The sequence below is a fragment of the Netta rufina genome, assembly GCF_964035555.1.
Source record: "Netta rufina genome assembly, chromosome: 7".
Lineage (NCBI taxonomy): Eukaryota > Metazoa > Chordata > Aves > Anseriformes > Anatidae > Netta > Netta rufina.
Window position 1 is genome coordinate 21,455,514 of NC_140130.1, and position 15,884 is coordinate 21,471,397.

The following is a 15,884-nucleotide window of genomic DNA, read 5'->3' on the forward strand; positions in this document are numbered from 1 at the left end:
GGGAAACTGAATAACATGAAAGCTATTTATATGCAATTTTGACCAAGATTTTCAAAAGTGACTTGATTTGGTTCAACCCTAAACCTCCCAAAAAGAGCTGAATCAAGGGGGCCTGGTTGTCAGGAAGTGCCACGAGTCTCCAGCCTGCTGAGCGAGGCGAGCCCCATAGTGCAGCCTGCCGAGAGTGTGGCTGCTTCTGCTGCCGTCAGGCACTGCCTGCTGCCCCCACTGAATTATTTTTGGCTGCTTCACCAAGAACAGGATGCTCCTAAAGGAGTGCGGGATTTACAGCACCAAGGAGGCAATGTTGTACTAAGTGCAACATCAGTGACAGAGCCAACACTGCCTGGATCAGCCTCCAGGGCCTGAACCAGGGAGCTGGGCTTAGCTCCATTGGGTGGACCCCATCCACTGCTTCCTAGGGTTGTTCCCAAATCTCCCCAGGGTGGAAAACCACAACCTGGTCCCTGCTGCCCACACAGTTTGGCATAATGTTTCCTGATAGTCACCAGGCAAAACAACCCAAGTCAGTGCAGACCTTTTCCTCAAAGTTAGTTATATTACACTAACTTGGGCTGTTTTCATTCAGGGTGGGCCTGGAAAGGACTCCCCTGGCAGAAGCAAAGAGTTTTGGTGACAGACCTGGGAGGGCAAATCCCCAGAGAGTAACCTCTGCTGCTGGCCCAGCCTTTTGCAGAACTGTCTTTCTGTGCTTTAGGTTTGCTACAGGCCTCAGCTGCTCTCTGATTGACTCCGTGTGCAAGGTTAGGAGGTCTTTTGGCTGGGTAGGAGGGTTCCTTCTTACACAGAGAAGGAAGTGGAAGAACTGATGTGTATAAAGCAAAGTTACCTCTTCCCCTTTTAATCTGTGATCTTTATCCTGATATGTGCAGCAAGTCATTCAGATAAATTGCATTGTAGTGGGCAGTCCTGACTCATTTTAAAAGAGTTGTACCCTCATGTGGGTGTACCCCAGGATAAACACTCACTTTTAGTACGTCTAGACTAGGATATAAGTTGTGTTTTTAAAGATACTAGCTAACGTGGCTCAACTAACACGTTCTGAAACCTTGCATAGATAGGACAAGTCAAATGCTAAAAGGTGTTAAAAAGTGTTTGCTAAGTCATTCTAAAAATACAACTTCTATACCTGTCTAGACAATGCCAGAATACTTTTTAAAATGACACACAGTGCTCATGGGAAGTCTCACTGCAACAGCCAAAGAGAATTGTAACACAGGAAACAATCATAAGAAGTTTCTCCACATAGGTCTTCAAAGCAATGACACAAATTGACATGTAGAGAATCCTCTAAGGCATTGTCTAGACAATAGGAGAAAAAGATCCTGTTTCAGTAGATTTAGTTCCGTCAGATCCTATATTTTTTCAAAAGCAAACCTATTAAAAGTCTTGAGATCATGTTCTGCTCAGTTTTATTAGGTCTGGAGTCCAGACGGACAATAACTCAGCCTGCTAAAGTCATATTAAAGGTATTGAATAGTCTACGTGCTGTCAGATAGGATTTTTAGTCCTTAAATAAGATTGATTGAATTATTTCTCCTGGAAATGGCCCTTTCCCTAAAGCAGATGAGATCCTAGCTCGTTTTCCATGCTCATTCACTCTTGCCCCAATGCATTTGCTTAAGTTGTACCAATGACAGCGAAGTTCAATATGTCTTTACCATCAGTATTTCCAGTTGGGTGTGAGCACCAGCTCATTTTGTACAGGACACCAGACAGCAATTGGTTTTGATTCTGACTTCATTTTGCAGCAAACTCAGAGAAAGCCCTCAATCTAATCTATTCCTTTAAACAGCTATTTTAAACTGTCTAGCCCACATGCACATACACATTCACATTGTAAAAATTGTCATCTTCTACAGAGTCAACAGATAAGTTCTTAGTCATTAATGTACATCCTTACACTGTTTTGCTTCTACCAAGCTGACTGGAGAGTGAACAAATTAGAGTAAAGTGTTTCCCAGAATTGTACTGGCATCTTTGACATCTTAAACAATACTTTCAGGAAAGCTTTTTTTTTTTTTTTTTTTTTTTTTTCCTTTAAGGGGCAAGGGAAAAAGTAATTACAACAAGCATGAGCCCAGCCTCTAATGCCAGGTCTTTTTTATATGGTAGAGAAAACAAAACAAAAAAAAACAAAAAACAAAAAAAAACAAAAACAAAAACAAAAAAACAACAACAACAACAACAACAACAAAAAGTCAATTAGTTCTTTTTATTATTAAGGCTTTATGGGTGGGTATCAGTCTGGTAGGAAAAAAATCTACATTTCAATTAGCCCCATTACGGATGATGTCTTTATGACATGGGTGTGTACCTGACTGTCAGGGAAAAATTTAGGAGTCACCAACCCAAATGAAAGCATACACTAAATAGTATTTCACTTGTATAACTCCAAGTGACCAAATTAACACCGTCTCAGCTTGGCTTGCTTGTTCTTAGTAGTCATTTACCAATAGCTCTCGAACAATGGAGTTGTAAAATACAGCCACTTAAGTTATCATGATGAGTTCTTTTCACAGCTGTGTCAAATTTTTTTTTTTTTTTGGCCTTGGGGTGCACCACCTGAAACATTTCAAAAAAATACATTGATTTTTCTTTTTTAAATAAAGGCCTGAAGTCAACAAAGCCCACGAGTCAGAATAATGCTGAAGCTCCACATTCAGTAAAGGCTCTTCAGTAAGCACTTGCTGTCACCTTCAGTACTGGCCAAAATATTTTTGTCCTTATTAAGCCCAAAGCACCATTATACATTAGCTAGAGGTTGATTTGAATAAGATCAGCATGCTCCGACCTGCCCTTGGTTCTTATTTCAGGTTTTCAGCACTGTCTTGAAACTTTCTCTCGTGCTAAAATGATGTCTTTACAATCTAATCTTTATATAGATATATTTCTCTACTCTCTCTCTCTCCCCTCTCTCTCTATACATGTAGCTGAAAGACAGTAATACCATGCACAGGTTTTTTGTCCTCTGAGAAGCCACCTGATAGCAGATTTCATGGGGGCCTACTATAATTTATTGGTGTCCACTAAACTCAGTGGTAAACCCTCCATTAATCCTGGATGAACAGAGGCAGGTCCTTTTCTGCGAGAGCAAACAATTAGGCGCCCTAAGTTATTATTTCCTATTATTGTGCAATAAAAGAGGCTCCGGCCATTTCATTAGAAAGGATTAGAGTGTCCGGGACTGCAAACATCGTGCAACCACTTTCCTCCTCCCCCCGCCGCACACCGCGGAAGCACTCGAGGCTCCCCCGGGGACGGCCACCGGGCTGCCCCACGTGTGTCCGGCCGCTGGGCGCACCCAGCCCCGCACATGGGCGGCCTCCGGGCTTTTGGGGCCGGGACACTCTGGGCCCTGGGTCCCCCCGGCGCTGCCCCCGGCCCCAGCAGCCCGGGCATCCCCCGCAGTGGACGGCTATGCCCGGGCCGAACACGGTGGCCCCCGCAGGCCCGCAGCCGCGGTGTTTCAGGAGTCAAAGTACATAGGCAGCTGGGTCGATACCCTATTAGGCTAGAAACAGTTGTGCATATCAAAGGCCGACGAACCTAATGACTAAAAATATAAGTACCTGACCCGGAGGATTAATCACACACTGTCAAGCTGAAATCGGTGCAATTCTTCCAATCATTAACGTTTTGCTTACAAAAATGTGCTTTTCTGTTTGTTTTTCTGCTAAATGATAACCATTTTCAAGTTGAATCTGCTGATAAAAAGAGTCGAAAACAAGACGGGAGTTGTGCTGTAAAGGTCAGACGTGCTAGTTCGGCATGAAATAGCCAACAGGCAAACAAATACGAAAAAGTAGGGTGGCACGGAAGGGGCTCGAAGCTTTGGCCGAACGGTGTAAAGTGCCTTGGCTGCTTTTCTCCCGCCGAGGAGCGCGCCACGAGAGCCGGGCAGAGCCGCCCGCAACCCCACGCGGGTCCCCATGTGTTTCGCCCACCTGCCGCTGAGCCGTGAGCCCCCCGCGGGGGGCAGCGAGGGCATTGGCACAGCCTGGGTGGCGGCCTTGTTGTCACCTGCCCCGACACCCTGCAAATCCACATCCCCGGCCCGGCGGCTGCCGGGGGAGGCATCCGCGCTGCCCACCCGCGGGGAGCTGCCGTGCGCGCAGCATCCCGGGGCTCCGCTTGGCACCGATGTGGTCTCCTCCGGGTCCTACGCCCTTGGCACTGGGGGTGACCGCAGCCTGCCCCCCCACACCCGGGGTGTGTGTTGGGGGGATGTCTTTTTAGGTCTTAAAATCCTAAAACTCATCTCGGGGCACTCCGCTTCGCAGAACGCGCGGCCGCTCCAGCGAGGCGCGACCCCGTTCAGACGCAACCCGGGCCGGTCCCGTGCCTCCATCCCCTGCTCCTTGAGATCCTTCCCCGGTACCGAGACCCCCCGGGACTGCCGGGGGGGGCCCGTGCCCCCTGCTTTCCGTGCTCCTTCCCGCGCCCCCGGGCCGGCGGCATTTCGGAGAAAAGCCGATGAATAACCACTATTGACTCAGGCAGGTCAGCGGCTGCCCCGGCTGGGGTCGATGCCCGGCCCCGAGCAGAGCCCGCTCCTCCTCCAGCCCTTGCCCCCCCCCGGGCTCCCAGCCGGGACCCGCACGCACCCCTCCGGAGGCTTAGCCCGCCCCGCAGCTCGCCCGCTGAGCAGCTGCAAAACAGCAACGAAGCACTGACCCCACGCGGGACACAACGGACACGAGGGACCAGCCACCGGCACGGCACTGGGGGGGAAAAACCCGATCACAGCTTCCCCGGGCACTGCTGGGGAGGTATGGGGATTCTGCTGCCAGAAACTGGACGGCATGTGGTGCAGAGTTTAGTTTTATTTCACAGATGAGTCCATCAAAAATTAAATACCAGTTTTTGCCTTTTTTTTTCTTTCTTTTAACATTGAACAAATATGTACAAAATATGAACAATATGAGGTATAAAACCGTAAGACTTTTAAAGCAAACTAGTATGTACAAAAGCAGATATGTATACAATAGGCATTATCTTCCCTCTGCTCTGTGCCCCTTTTATCCCCTGCAGCTGATGCCAGGTTCCCTCCTGCAGCAGGGCACTATCACTCCTTGCATTTTCTTCTCAAATATAAAATCTGGAAAAAACAGTGCTAGAGATTTTTCAAGGAGAAAAATACTTTTTTTTTTTTTTCTGCAAATGGAACCATCCAGACTGCAGGGCAAAGTCCTCAATAATTTGAGGAGGCACATTTATCTCATGCAAGAGTAAAAACGGATCTGTCCAAAGACTCCACCTGATAAAGAGAGGGATGTCTCAGTAGAGAGCACCACGGCAGGTAAAAGAGTATGAGCATAAGGCACTTGTCGGGATGGTTGAATCCCTCTGTATTTCACAGAACATATTTCTCTGCTTGCAAAGGGTGTTTAAATTAATCTATTTAAACTACATTTGTTTACACTTACAATGGGCTTAGTCCTGCAATCCGTACTCACTTCCATGCTAGCCAGAGATGAGTTCTGCCTGATCCCTAACAGCAGCTGATCCAGACCCCCAGCAAGTAAGGATGGGATGCAGTACTATGTTCCAGTTAGGACATCAATTAATGTACAAATATATCTTACAAATTAAATACAAACCACGGATCTGTTCTTTTAACCAAAGTAGAGATCTGCCAAAAATGGACTGTTTGCGGAAAATACGTCTTGCTTTCTCTGCTTATTATAAAACGAGTCTATCTGTTGTTTCTTTTTCTTCCAGTGGAATGCTGAAAGTCTTCTCCTGTAGCAAAATACTCTTTCAAACCAGCCCCTGGTAAAGTGCAAGCCGAGCTAGGGTCCACTTTCTGCATGGGGCTGTTAGTGGGAAGGGTTGTAAAAGCCTTTGTCGCCTTCAATGTCCACTTCTTGATCAGAGTCGTCGGAGACATCTGACTCCAGGTCCTCCTGCGAGGCGGGCGAGGGGGTGTACTGTGAGCCGTCCAAGGACACCTCCTTGCCCTTCTGCTCGGGGCTCGGGCAGCTCTCTGGCCTTTGGTCACTGTGACTGTCAGCACCTTCCACTTCTTCCTTCTTGGTGGCTTGGGGGTTCTCCTGCAGGGAAAGAAACCTGCTTGATACAGAAATACGTGCCACGGTGCCAGGAGGCCTGAGGGGCTGCACCGAAAGGGAAAACCACCACGGGTTTCCTCAGACCCTGCAGGGAAGGGCAGGTGTCCTGCTGCCGACCCGGCCTCCCGCCCACACTCCCACCCTGCAAGTAGCACCGGCCGGCCGGGGGCTCGGCCGCACACGGGGCTCGGCTCTGATCCCGCGCCCCGGCAGCCACAGGGGACGCTGCCGCGAATGAGGCTCCTTGGCGATGGTAATCGCAGCCACTTCAAAAGACTGGGGCTGCTGGAGCCCAGGAACCTCTGAACTTTTGTCTTTAGCAAAGCAAATGTTTATTATGAGTTTACAAACACGGACACACAGCTTCTTCCTCCCCCGATCTTTCCTTAATTACACCCAACGGCAAAAGGAGGGAGGCCGAGTCCATCAGTGGTCCGAAAGTGAATGGGAAAAAATGTACTAACGAAGCTGTGAGGCTAAACCTCGACATTAAAATACACACCGCTGAAAACAAAACCAGCCCCCATAAAGCCAGAGCCCTGCTTCCAGGCAGGAGTAACCCTGTGTCGGTAGCCACCTGGGGAGCCTCGTCCCCTACGGGGCATGAAATGACACTCCTAAGCAAAGAGAAAGCAGGCAGAGACACGCACCCATGACACATTTGTGTGGGCTCGGAGAAATGGATGTGACTGAACAAAAAGGAGGAAATGACTTAAAATGGCCGAGGTCCCAAGTGAGCTCTCCGGACATTGCGGAGGGGTCAGGTCCCGCCAAGGAGCGAAGAGATTGTGTTCAAAGTCAACAGAGGTACTGAGGTGAAACCCCGTGAAAGGCCACAGAATAAATATTCTAGAACTTGTCACTGTGATTAATTTTCTGTTCTCTTGATATTAAAGGCTGATTTTCCAGTGAGACTCGCCAGTCCTGTCACGCTCACTGTATCAGGGACTTTTCACAGATCTCTGAGCTGAGGGGCCCCAACCCTGGTGAGCATGGCAGGATCCGGCCCTCTGGGCTGTGCGGGCAGATTTATATCCACTTGAGCACAACTTGTTGCGGGAAGGGAAACCGCTTCAACCACTCAGTTCACGCACTGTAACTACTCGTAAACAAAAAGTAAAAGCGACTTAATGTTCCATACCGCTCCTCAAAACTAACAAGGCGTTTGTACTCGCCTCTCCCAGCATTTGCAGAATAAATCGCCTTGTGTTTATTAAGAGAGGGTGATTTAAAAAGCCGGTAAATATTCTCCTCCAAAACAACTGCCTAAGTAATTTACTGACAATCACTTATCTTCTCCACGTTAATTGGATAAACAACATATGGGTTTACAAAACAATTAGCGTGGAGTTTTAATAGGCGGTGTGTGAAAGCCGGGCATAATTGATATAGGAACTACATTAGGAGCTTTTAACATTAGTGCTGCCTGAATGAGCCCTCATGGATTCCAGCATGACTATTTGTCTTTTTAATCAAGGTGAAGAGGTTAAACAGCCTTTCAGATGACTTCTGCATACAACCTGGAATAGGCGAGCACGGGTGTAAGATAAGACAATTAAAATACTTATTTCTATAGAAACGGAAACATCCCTGTACCTGCTTTAGACGCCTCCATTTGGCTCTGCGATTCTGAAACCACGTTTTGACCTGAACAACAAAACGAGAGAAAAGGCACAGGGTAGTCGGGGAGCAACGGGAGCCTCACCCAAGTTGTGGAGAGAGAAGTGAGTGCTGGTCCCCAGAGGAGGGGAGCTGGGGACATCAGGGCAGGGGCAGGGGCAGGAGCAGGGGCTGTTGTGCAGCATGGCCTCACCTGCCTCTCACTGAGCTGCAGCATCTTGGCCAGGCGCTTCCTCTCTGGCGGCGAGAGGTATTTCTGCGTCTCAAACTTCTTCTCCAGCTCGATGGTCTGGTCATTGGAGAAGCGGACCTGTCCCCCTTTCCTCTTGTGCAGCGGCCGCTGGATGAAGGGGCTCCACAGCAGCGGCTTCCCTTCAGAGAGAGGCACACACAGCGCCGCCGTCACTGCTGGGCCCCGCTGCCGGCTGTCCCGAGGCTGGGCCCAGGGGCTCGGTGGGGCTGCGCCCAGCCTTGCCCTGCTCCTGTCCATGCCCCTGCCTCAGCCTCCCCCCAGATTTCGCCTCCTCTGATTTTTCGCCTCTGCCAAACGGAGACCAGTTAAAGCCACTCCGCGGGCTTTGGCAACGTTTCCGTCAATGTGTTTCCTGTTGGTCTATCTCGCAAAGAAAAGAGTGAGAAGAAGAAGAAAAAAAAAAAAAAAAAAAAAAAAAGACCTTTGCTTCCTTCTGCTCTCTTACTAAGACGTCCCCAAAAGAGCGCTGGGGTCGGGTGCGGCTGTGGAGGCACCACCAGCAGCCCCAGCGGCTTGGGGCAAGCAGTGCCTGGAGCCCCCCGGGGCTGGGGGCTAGTGGGGTGGCCCCGGGACCCGCACCGGGCTGGGGCTCCCCAGAGGCCGGCTGGAGCCGCAGGGGAAGGCGACACAGAGGGGGCCCGGCCCCGCCACCGAGCTGCGGCCGCATCCCGGGCCCGGCGGCTCCGGCCAGTGCCCCTGAGTCACCGTGTTTGTCTTTCTGTCTTGCTGCCTGCAGCCTTTGAAATTCGCTGCATTGTTTTTCAAGATTTTGCTTGCGTCAGGCTTTAGTAATTCTGGTGCAAAACAGACTCAAAAAAATAGGAAGCAACTGGTTATTTTAGCTGTCATAAAGTCACATCCCACACAGAGGAAATGAACAATATCAGAAAAACGGATCCCGGCTATCAGAAGTCGAGTGTTTCCTGAATTTGTCTGTATTGAGGATGTCGATAAAGTAATCAGCAACGTGCACGACTCCCGGGGAAGAGCCTGCTTCAGGCGGCCAGGAAAACACTTAACAGCTTCTGAAACCAGATTTACTCCTATCGAGAGCTCAAGGTTTCCTGTATGAACGGAAAGGGTCAGCCTCTTTCACTGCACAGCCGCGGTGAGTCAGGTCCAGTTTTGCAATCCCCCCGAACAAGTGCGGCGACCCGGGCCGGGGCGGCGCTGGGCTCGGCCCCCGCAGCGGGGACCTTGCCCCCGGCCCGGGCCGAGCGGGGGCCGCCGGGGCCGCCCCCAGGCGCGGGGAAGCCGCGGGGGCCCGGCGAGCGGAGCCCCGGCCCCGCCGGCTGTTTTTCAAGTCATCCGCAGGAAAGGGCTCAGATCTGCGCTGCGATCTCCCAGCACAATTAAAACTCCCCACCAAAACCACACGCGACATTACTAAGGACACTCGCAGAGTCACTTGGTTGAAGGAAAACAAATCTGAGTCACCGCGGCCGCGCACTGTGGTCTCGCTCCCAGCGCCGGAGCGCGGCGCTTCTTTAATTTACAGTAAATCAGACGGAGACGGAGGGAGGCCGGGGAGGCACGGAGGGAGCGCGGGAGGGCGGCGGGGCCAGGAGGGGCAGGGGGCAGCTTCCCGTGCCTTGTCCCGTGTTGGACGGGAGGGGCCGGGACGGGCCGGGGCGGGGGGGCCGTGGCTTACCCAGGGGGTCCTGCCGGATCAGGGCGTGCGTGTAGTCGCCGACGGCGCGGGGGAAGGAGTAGAGGGGCCCGGCGTAGGCGCCGGCGCCGTAGGTGGCGGCGAGGTGGTGGGAGAAGGCCGGGTGGACGGGGGTCGGCTCGTAGACGGGGGTCCGGTACGGGGCCACCAGGCTGGTGAAGGACGAGTTGGGCGACGGCAGCGTCGGCGGCGGCGGGGCGGGCAGGGAGTGGGGGGCCGGGGCGGCGGCGGGGCCGCGGCCCAGGATGTCCTCGATGTAGAAGGGCGTGGGGTGCGCGGGCTGCAGCAGCGGCGTGGGCGCGTACAGCGGGACGCCGACGCCCAGGGCCGCCGTCGGCGCCGCGCCCGGGGGCTGGTACTGCATGGCCCGGCCACCCCGCCGCCCGCGCCCCCCGCGCCGCCCCGGCCACCCCTGCCCAGAGCCGGCCCCGAGCGCCGCGGCCGGGAGCTGGCACCGCCGCCGCGGCTTTCTCTGGGCTCGGGTTACCCTCCGATAGGTTTCTATTGGCGCGGGGCGGAGCCCGCGTGGTCTCTGTCCCCTTCCTGCCACGGCTCCGTCTAGCCAATGAGCCCGGCCAGGGAAGGGGGAAACCACCCCCCGCCGGCAAACGCTCCCCCCCCCCCCCGCCCGCCCGCCTCCCCGCAGCAAACGCCCCGCGGCGCCGATCCGCGGGACGGGCCCCGACGGCACCGCGCGGGGGCACCGAGGCCGGGGGAACCCGGCGCGCTCCGACGGCACCGGGCCGGGGATCGGCGTCGCCCCCCCGGCTGGATGCGGGGAGACCCCGCGGGGAAGAGCCCTCCGCACCCGGGATGAGGGGGGAGGCGGGCAGCGGGGGGTGAACAGCTGCGGTGTCCCCGGTCCCCCCCCGTTTCCCCCTCCGCGCTCAGCGGAACCCGGGAGAGGCCCCGTGCTGTCTCTCCCTGTGGCTGCGGGGACCGGGAATGGGGCAGGGAGGGCACGGCCGCCGAGCGGGGGCCACGCGTGGGCGGGGGACTGCGGCGGGGCCCTGTCCCGTCCCCCCGAGAGCCCGGCGGGGCGCGGAGCGGGGCGGCGCGATTTCCTGCTCGGAGCCTCGCCGGGCACCGACGGCGCGACGCCGGCCGGCACACAGCGGGGCGGCGCGGGGGCTGCGGGAGCCCCCCGACGGGGCGGGCGCGGCGCCGGGCCCCGGCTTTCCGACAGCCCCGAAGGGAAGCAGGCGCCGAGGCCGCGCCGGGCGGCCGGTCGCCCTCCTTTCCTCCAGCAGCGCCACCTGGACACCGGCGATTTTCGTTTCCAAAAACCCGCGGCGTGCTTCCTCCTGCACCACCGCCTCTCGGGGGGGTGGGGGGTAGCGGGACGGGACTGGACGTGAGCGCTCACCGCATGCCGGCGGCTCCCGGCCCCTCGCCGGGGGCAGCGACCCCCGCCCGCCCCGGCCCCCCTCGGCACTCGGCCCGACGGCGGCTGCGGTGCCGGTGCCTTCCCCGTGGGAGCGCGGGCGGCAGGTGCCCGCCGGGCCGCTGGCCCTCCTCTTCCCCCAGACCCCTCCAGGCTGGTGACAGCGAGCGCAGAAGGCTGTTAAGGAATAGCAGGTGCTGGTTTAACAGTTCGTATTCTCGCTTTTTTTTTTTTTTTTCCAAAATAATAATAAAAAAAAGGTCTCCAGTTCAAACCCACGAAGATCTTAATAACTAAGAGGCTCAGAGCAAGACGAAAGGGTGTTGGTGAAATGGAAATATATATTTTTTTAATAATATAGGGAGGTTGTTTTTTTTTTCTTTACATTGTTAACAAATGCCAAAACTCACCTTTAAAGCGTGGTCTTGTGTCTTGTAAATATCAGGTACACGTAAAGTGAGCTGACAGTTTTGATTATTTTTTCTCTCCGTGCTCAGTCTCCCAGGCATTGCTCTTTCCAAAGGGGTTTAGCTAATGTTTTCATCTGGAAGTGTTGGATTTGCAGCTTGATTTACTTAATAAATGTACAGTAAACCGATGACCCGTTGCCCTCTGGAATAACGATGTGCATGATATGAGGCAGTGGCGTAGAGGGCCTCCACAATATTTTACAAGCTGTCGATTCAAAATCCTGAGAACAAGTTTAAGCAAAAAGGAAAAAAAAATGTTTTGCCATATTATTAGGAAACAAATAAATAGAGGAAGAGATTATTCTTTTCTGACTTTTATACAAGCAATAGGCCTTGTTAAAAGGAAGTTTTAATGGCACAGTTATTACATTCCACTACCACTGCATAATCCCTCACAAGAAAAATGAAGCACTTAATTTTGCAGTTGTGCAGCACCGCCCCTTTCAAATTCAATTGTTAGACCTTAGCCTTCCTCCTTCCACGGGTTGGAGACTATTAAATCCGCATTCATGAAATGTCACATTTATTGAACTACATAATTTTTTAATATCACTAGTGCAGGTTTTATAGTTGATTTTATTGTTTTTATGGCCATTCGGGGCTCTAAAACCCGGATTTTTTCAATGTTGTCCTTATAATTTTTTTCACACAGTCAGAACTAATAAAATAGAACAGTTGTGACTTTTTAATGCAAGGGGTCTCGGAGTTTCAATATTTTCACTCTGCTGGATACTAAAACCAATAAAAATACATGAGATTTTAATTATTTTCTGGATTAAATAAAACCTTTTTTCCCTTTCTTTTGGAACACGCATTCTGTTTGTAGTTTCTGTTGTGAGGGAGATAGTGCAGCTCCAGGTAAGAAGCACGGTACCAGGATCTCTGCGGCGATGGGCATTTAGAACAAGGGCTTGGAGGCACCGCAAGCTCCGCGCAAGTGCTGCGGGATTTCTGGTCTTTCTTCGCCAGGTTCCCTCTGCGAAGCACTCCAGTCCATCTGAGAAAGCTCGAGAGAGAGAGAGAAAAAAAAAATACATACCCCCCTTTCCTGATTAAAAAACCTTTCCCCTTAATTTTCTTGGAATGCACTCGAAACACCCCCGAGTTTTGTCGCTAAGCTGGGAGCTGCCGGGGGGCGGCGGGGAGGGATGCGAGCATCCCCGCGCCGGCAAGGGCTCAGCCCAAAGGGATCGGCTGCAGAACTCATTATTTGCTGTAATAACTTTCGGGGCCCTGTCCTCCCGTTCGCTCTCCGTGAAATCCCCTGCCTTCGAGAAGCAAAAGGAACCAAAAAAAAAAAAAAAAAAAAATTGAAAAAAATTATATAAAAAATAATAAAATAAAAAAGAGAGAAAAAGAAAAAAAAAAAGAGAGAAAAAAAAATGAAAGAGAGAAAGAGAGAGAGAGAGAAAGAGAGAAAAAGAGAGAGAGAAAGAGAGAAAAAGAGAGAAAAGAAAGAAAAGCAGGGACCCGACCTGCTCCAGACGGTCCCTGCTACCCTCCCCGACCCCAATGCTGCCCGGGGCTCCGGCTCGGGGGGTCCGGGACGATCCGAAGGGGCCGGTAGGGGTCTGGGGGGCCGGTAGGGGACCCCCGCCGGCCACCGCGGACCCCTCCCGCTGTGGCGGTGCTGGGGGCGGCCCGGGGAGGCGCTCAGGTGCACACAGCGCCGGGGCGAAGGGGACCAGGTGGTGCTAGAAAGAAAAAGGGAACAGAACGGAACAGGGCAGAAGAGAACAAACAAACAGACAAAACGAAAACCAAGCAAATAAACAAAAAAACAAACGTCGGAAAATCAGGAAATGGACGCAGGGGCTCCCCAAACCAGCGGCATATGCGAGGTGTTATTTTCCACCGCATGCCCCTGGTTATCTGCCGCAACGCCACACAGAGGTTCCTGATTCCCGCGCGGTCATGCCAGGCTATAAACCACCTCTTCGATGTTTAAGGGCAACGAGTCCTGAAGCCCAGAACTCTCTGCTTGCTTCACAGGTTCTCTTACCACTAGCATATTTTTTTGTCATGGCACCTGCCCAGTTTCTGCTTTCAAAAATGGGAGTTTTGCCCATAACAGCACCCTCTGGGACTCTGCAGACCTCAGGAGAGTTACACCAGAGATTATTTGTTCCTAGTTGAAATAACTGCTTGTGGCTGTACACAAATAGATAGTGATCCAGCAGAGTCCATCTTTTACCAGCCAGTGTGGGCTACCAGGAGAGTCATCTGCTAATGCTAGCTGGCGCTTTCCAAGAGGATCCAGCCTGCAGCCATTCCATCCCTTCCCATTACTGAAAGTATTTCAAGACTCTTCCAAGAGAGGTGAGGCCACAGCCTTGAACATCATCCAAGGAGGAAATAGAAGGGAGTTCACCTCTCTGATTTTCCTAGCGCCGTCGAAGCCAGACTGCTCCAGACAGAGGCACTGCACGTTGCGAGGTGATGTCAGTCAGTGCTGCTGTCTTCCAGATAAGTCATCTGTTAGATATTCACTTCTTACATCCTCCTCCTCCTCACCATCCTGATTTGATTTACTAAGTGCACTGCAACCGTAGCAAAAACTAAGGCAGGTCACCTTCTAAAGAATTCATTAGATGTAGCTGAACAAGACAAATCTTGGTCTGAAAAGGGCTGGACAACATGTGAACTGTTATTATAGGCAGAGCTGGCAGGGGCTTATCATTTTCCATCCTACATCCCTATGTTCATCTGATTATGATTTTGCCAAATCTAAATAATTCAGGTGGAAAAAAAAAAATCTGAAATCTGTTCTGGGGGAATCTGCCTCATGCTGAGTACCTTTAAGGTTTCAGCAAAACTGCCTCAGCTGTTTCTGAGCATAAGGTTATAGGAAATCAGATTCTTTTGCCAGCATTTAGGTATCCTTGCCTTGTACTGAAAACCTGTGGTGCTCCACCACTAGGGAAACTTCAGGAGATGAAAGTGTCCAGCAGAAAGTCAGCCAGGGGTTGCTTCTTTGGTTCTTCTTTTGCTCTTCCACCTGGGGCTGTAGTTTACAGTCACACAAAATGATCCCAAACCTCTGTAGAGAGACACCAATGCCTCTGTAAGGTTTTGGGCCTGACTTGGCTCTCCAATGACTCAAAGAGCTCTTCTTGCTTGGCGCTGAGTATTTGTGGGTATGAGACATGTTGCTAGCAGTGTGCCCTTTTCCTATATGCTGCTGTCACCATCTCTGTGGAAAATATAATAATAATAAAAAAGGCACAGAATAGCTTTAATGGTGCTTTAGAGTCTTGTCAAAGATTTCCAAGCCAACATATGCCAGAACCTCCAGGGAGCACATGGGTAAGGTGCTTCCATTTCCTCTAGCCCCCAGTATTATTATGTTAATACCTCTTCTGGGACACCTTGACTCTGCAAAGTGGGATATGCAACATTTATGGCTCTGTGGTGGAAGGAAGGAACACATGGCCCCATACAATAAACATACCCTAATACCTCTTTCTTTCTGGACTGGGCTGTCCTAGCAAGTACAGTGATACCAGCTTCTCGAAACCAGAGTTTAAATCTAATTCAGCTCAGTGTGACATAATTCACCAGTTTTCTTCTGAATTGCAAAAAGGCATCCTATGAAACTCTGTTTAATCTTTAATGTTTTTTTGAATGCAATTTCCTAACCCTTCCTTGGCCCAAACAGTTTCTTATCTGACCGTTATGAGAATGTGGTGAACAATGCTATGAAAAACAAAGCAATATATTGTTCCTTACAGGCTCATATTTCCTATATATCTGCCACCACAAAACATGCACTATTCTGGATCCTGCCTATGAGTGCAATTGAAAGCTCCTTGGTTAATTATATTTATTTGGGGTGATGGCAAGAGTAACATGTTAAAACTTCTCTATATTCTTATGTGTTGGCTACACACCTCAAGATTACACCCAAAAACACATATAATTCCCAGGGGCTAGATTCTCTCTCACATCTTGCACAATCATTTACGTAAGTGCAAACTGAACATAAAATGCTGCTAACACAGACTACTGGCTACTGTACACCCACTCTGTGTTGATGTAAATGACTCTAACAAGATAGCAGACAATGGAGAATCTGCCTAAACTACAGTGATGACAAAACACCTTTTTTTTTTTTTTTAACAGCATAATCAGAATACAGAATATTGTACATTTCAAACAGGACTTGTGCAGCAAGATTGTACATTGCAAGAGTTCCAGCGGGTCCAAAGTACACACGGCTAAATTTGATGTCAGTAGGAATTAGGTATGAATGGGGAGTGTTACTTAGTTATTTTTGTTAATGTTTTCCAGAGCTTACACATTCACTCTACATTTTTTAGCAAACTTTATCATTTTGGCATCATAAAATCAATCCCTAGGTAGGTTTGTTTTATCTGGAGCAGATACATGCATG

At 51.1% G+C, this 15,884-nt stretch overlaps 1 protein-coding gene across 1 annotated transcript; it reads right to left on the reverse strand.

Moving 5' to 3' along the window:
- Positions 1-5,718: 5,718 nt before the first annotated feature.
- HHEX (hematopoietically expressed homeobox) lies at positions 5,719-10,109 on the reverse strand. Its single transcript, XM_084290034.1, has 4 exons — positions 9,620-10,109; positions 7,909-8,087; positions 7,692-7,742; positions 5,719-6,077 (listed from the first exon to the last, which is right to left on the reverse strand). The coding sequence occupies exons 1-4, from the start codon at positions 9,999-10,001 to the stop codon at positions 5,844-5,846; spliced, it is 846 nt and encodes a 281-aa protein (XP_084146160.1). The 5' UTR covers positions 10,002-10,109; the 3' UTR covers positions 5,719-5,843.
- Positions 10,110-15,884: the final 5,775 nt, after the last annotated feature.

Bases quoted from the DNA above. Each gene is read 5' to 3' on its own strand.
- HHEX (XM_084290034.1), bottom strand. From the start codon at position 10,001: ATGCAGTACCAGCCCCCGGGCGCGGCGCCGACGGCGGCCCTGGGCGTC. The intron at 7,743-7,908 runs GTGAGGCCATGC...TTTGTTGTTCAG, and splicing joins TGCAGCTCAGTGAGAGGCAG to GTCAAAACGTGGTTTCAGAA. The intron at 6,078-7,691 runs GTACAGGGATGT...CTTTCCCTGCAG, and splicing joins AATGGAGGCGTCTAAAGCAG to GAGAACCCCCAAGCCACCAA.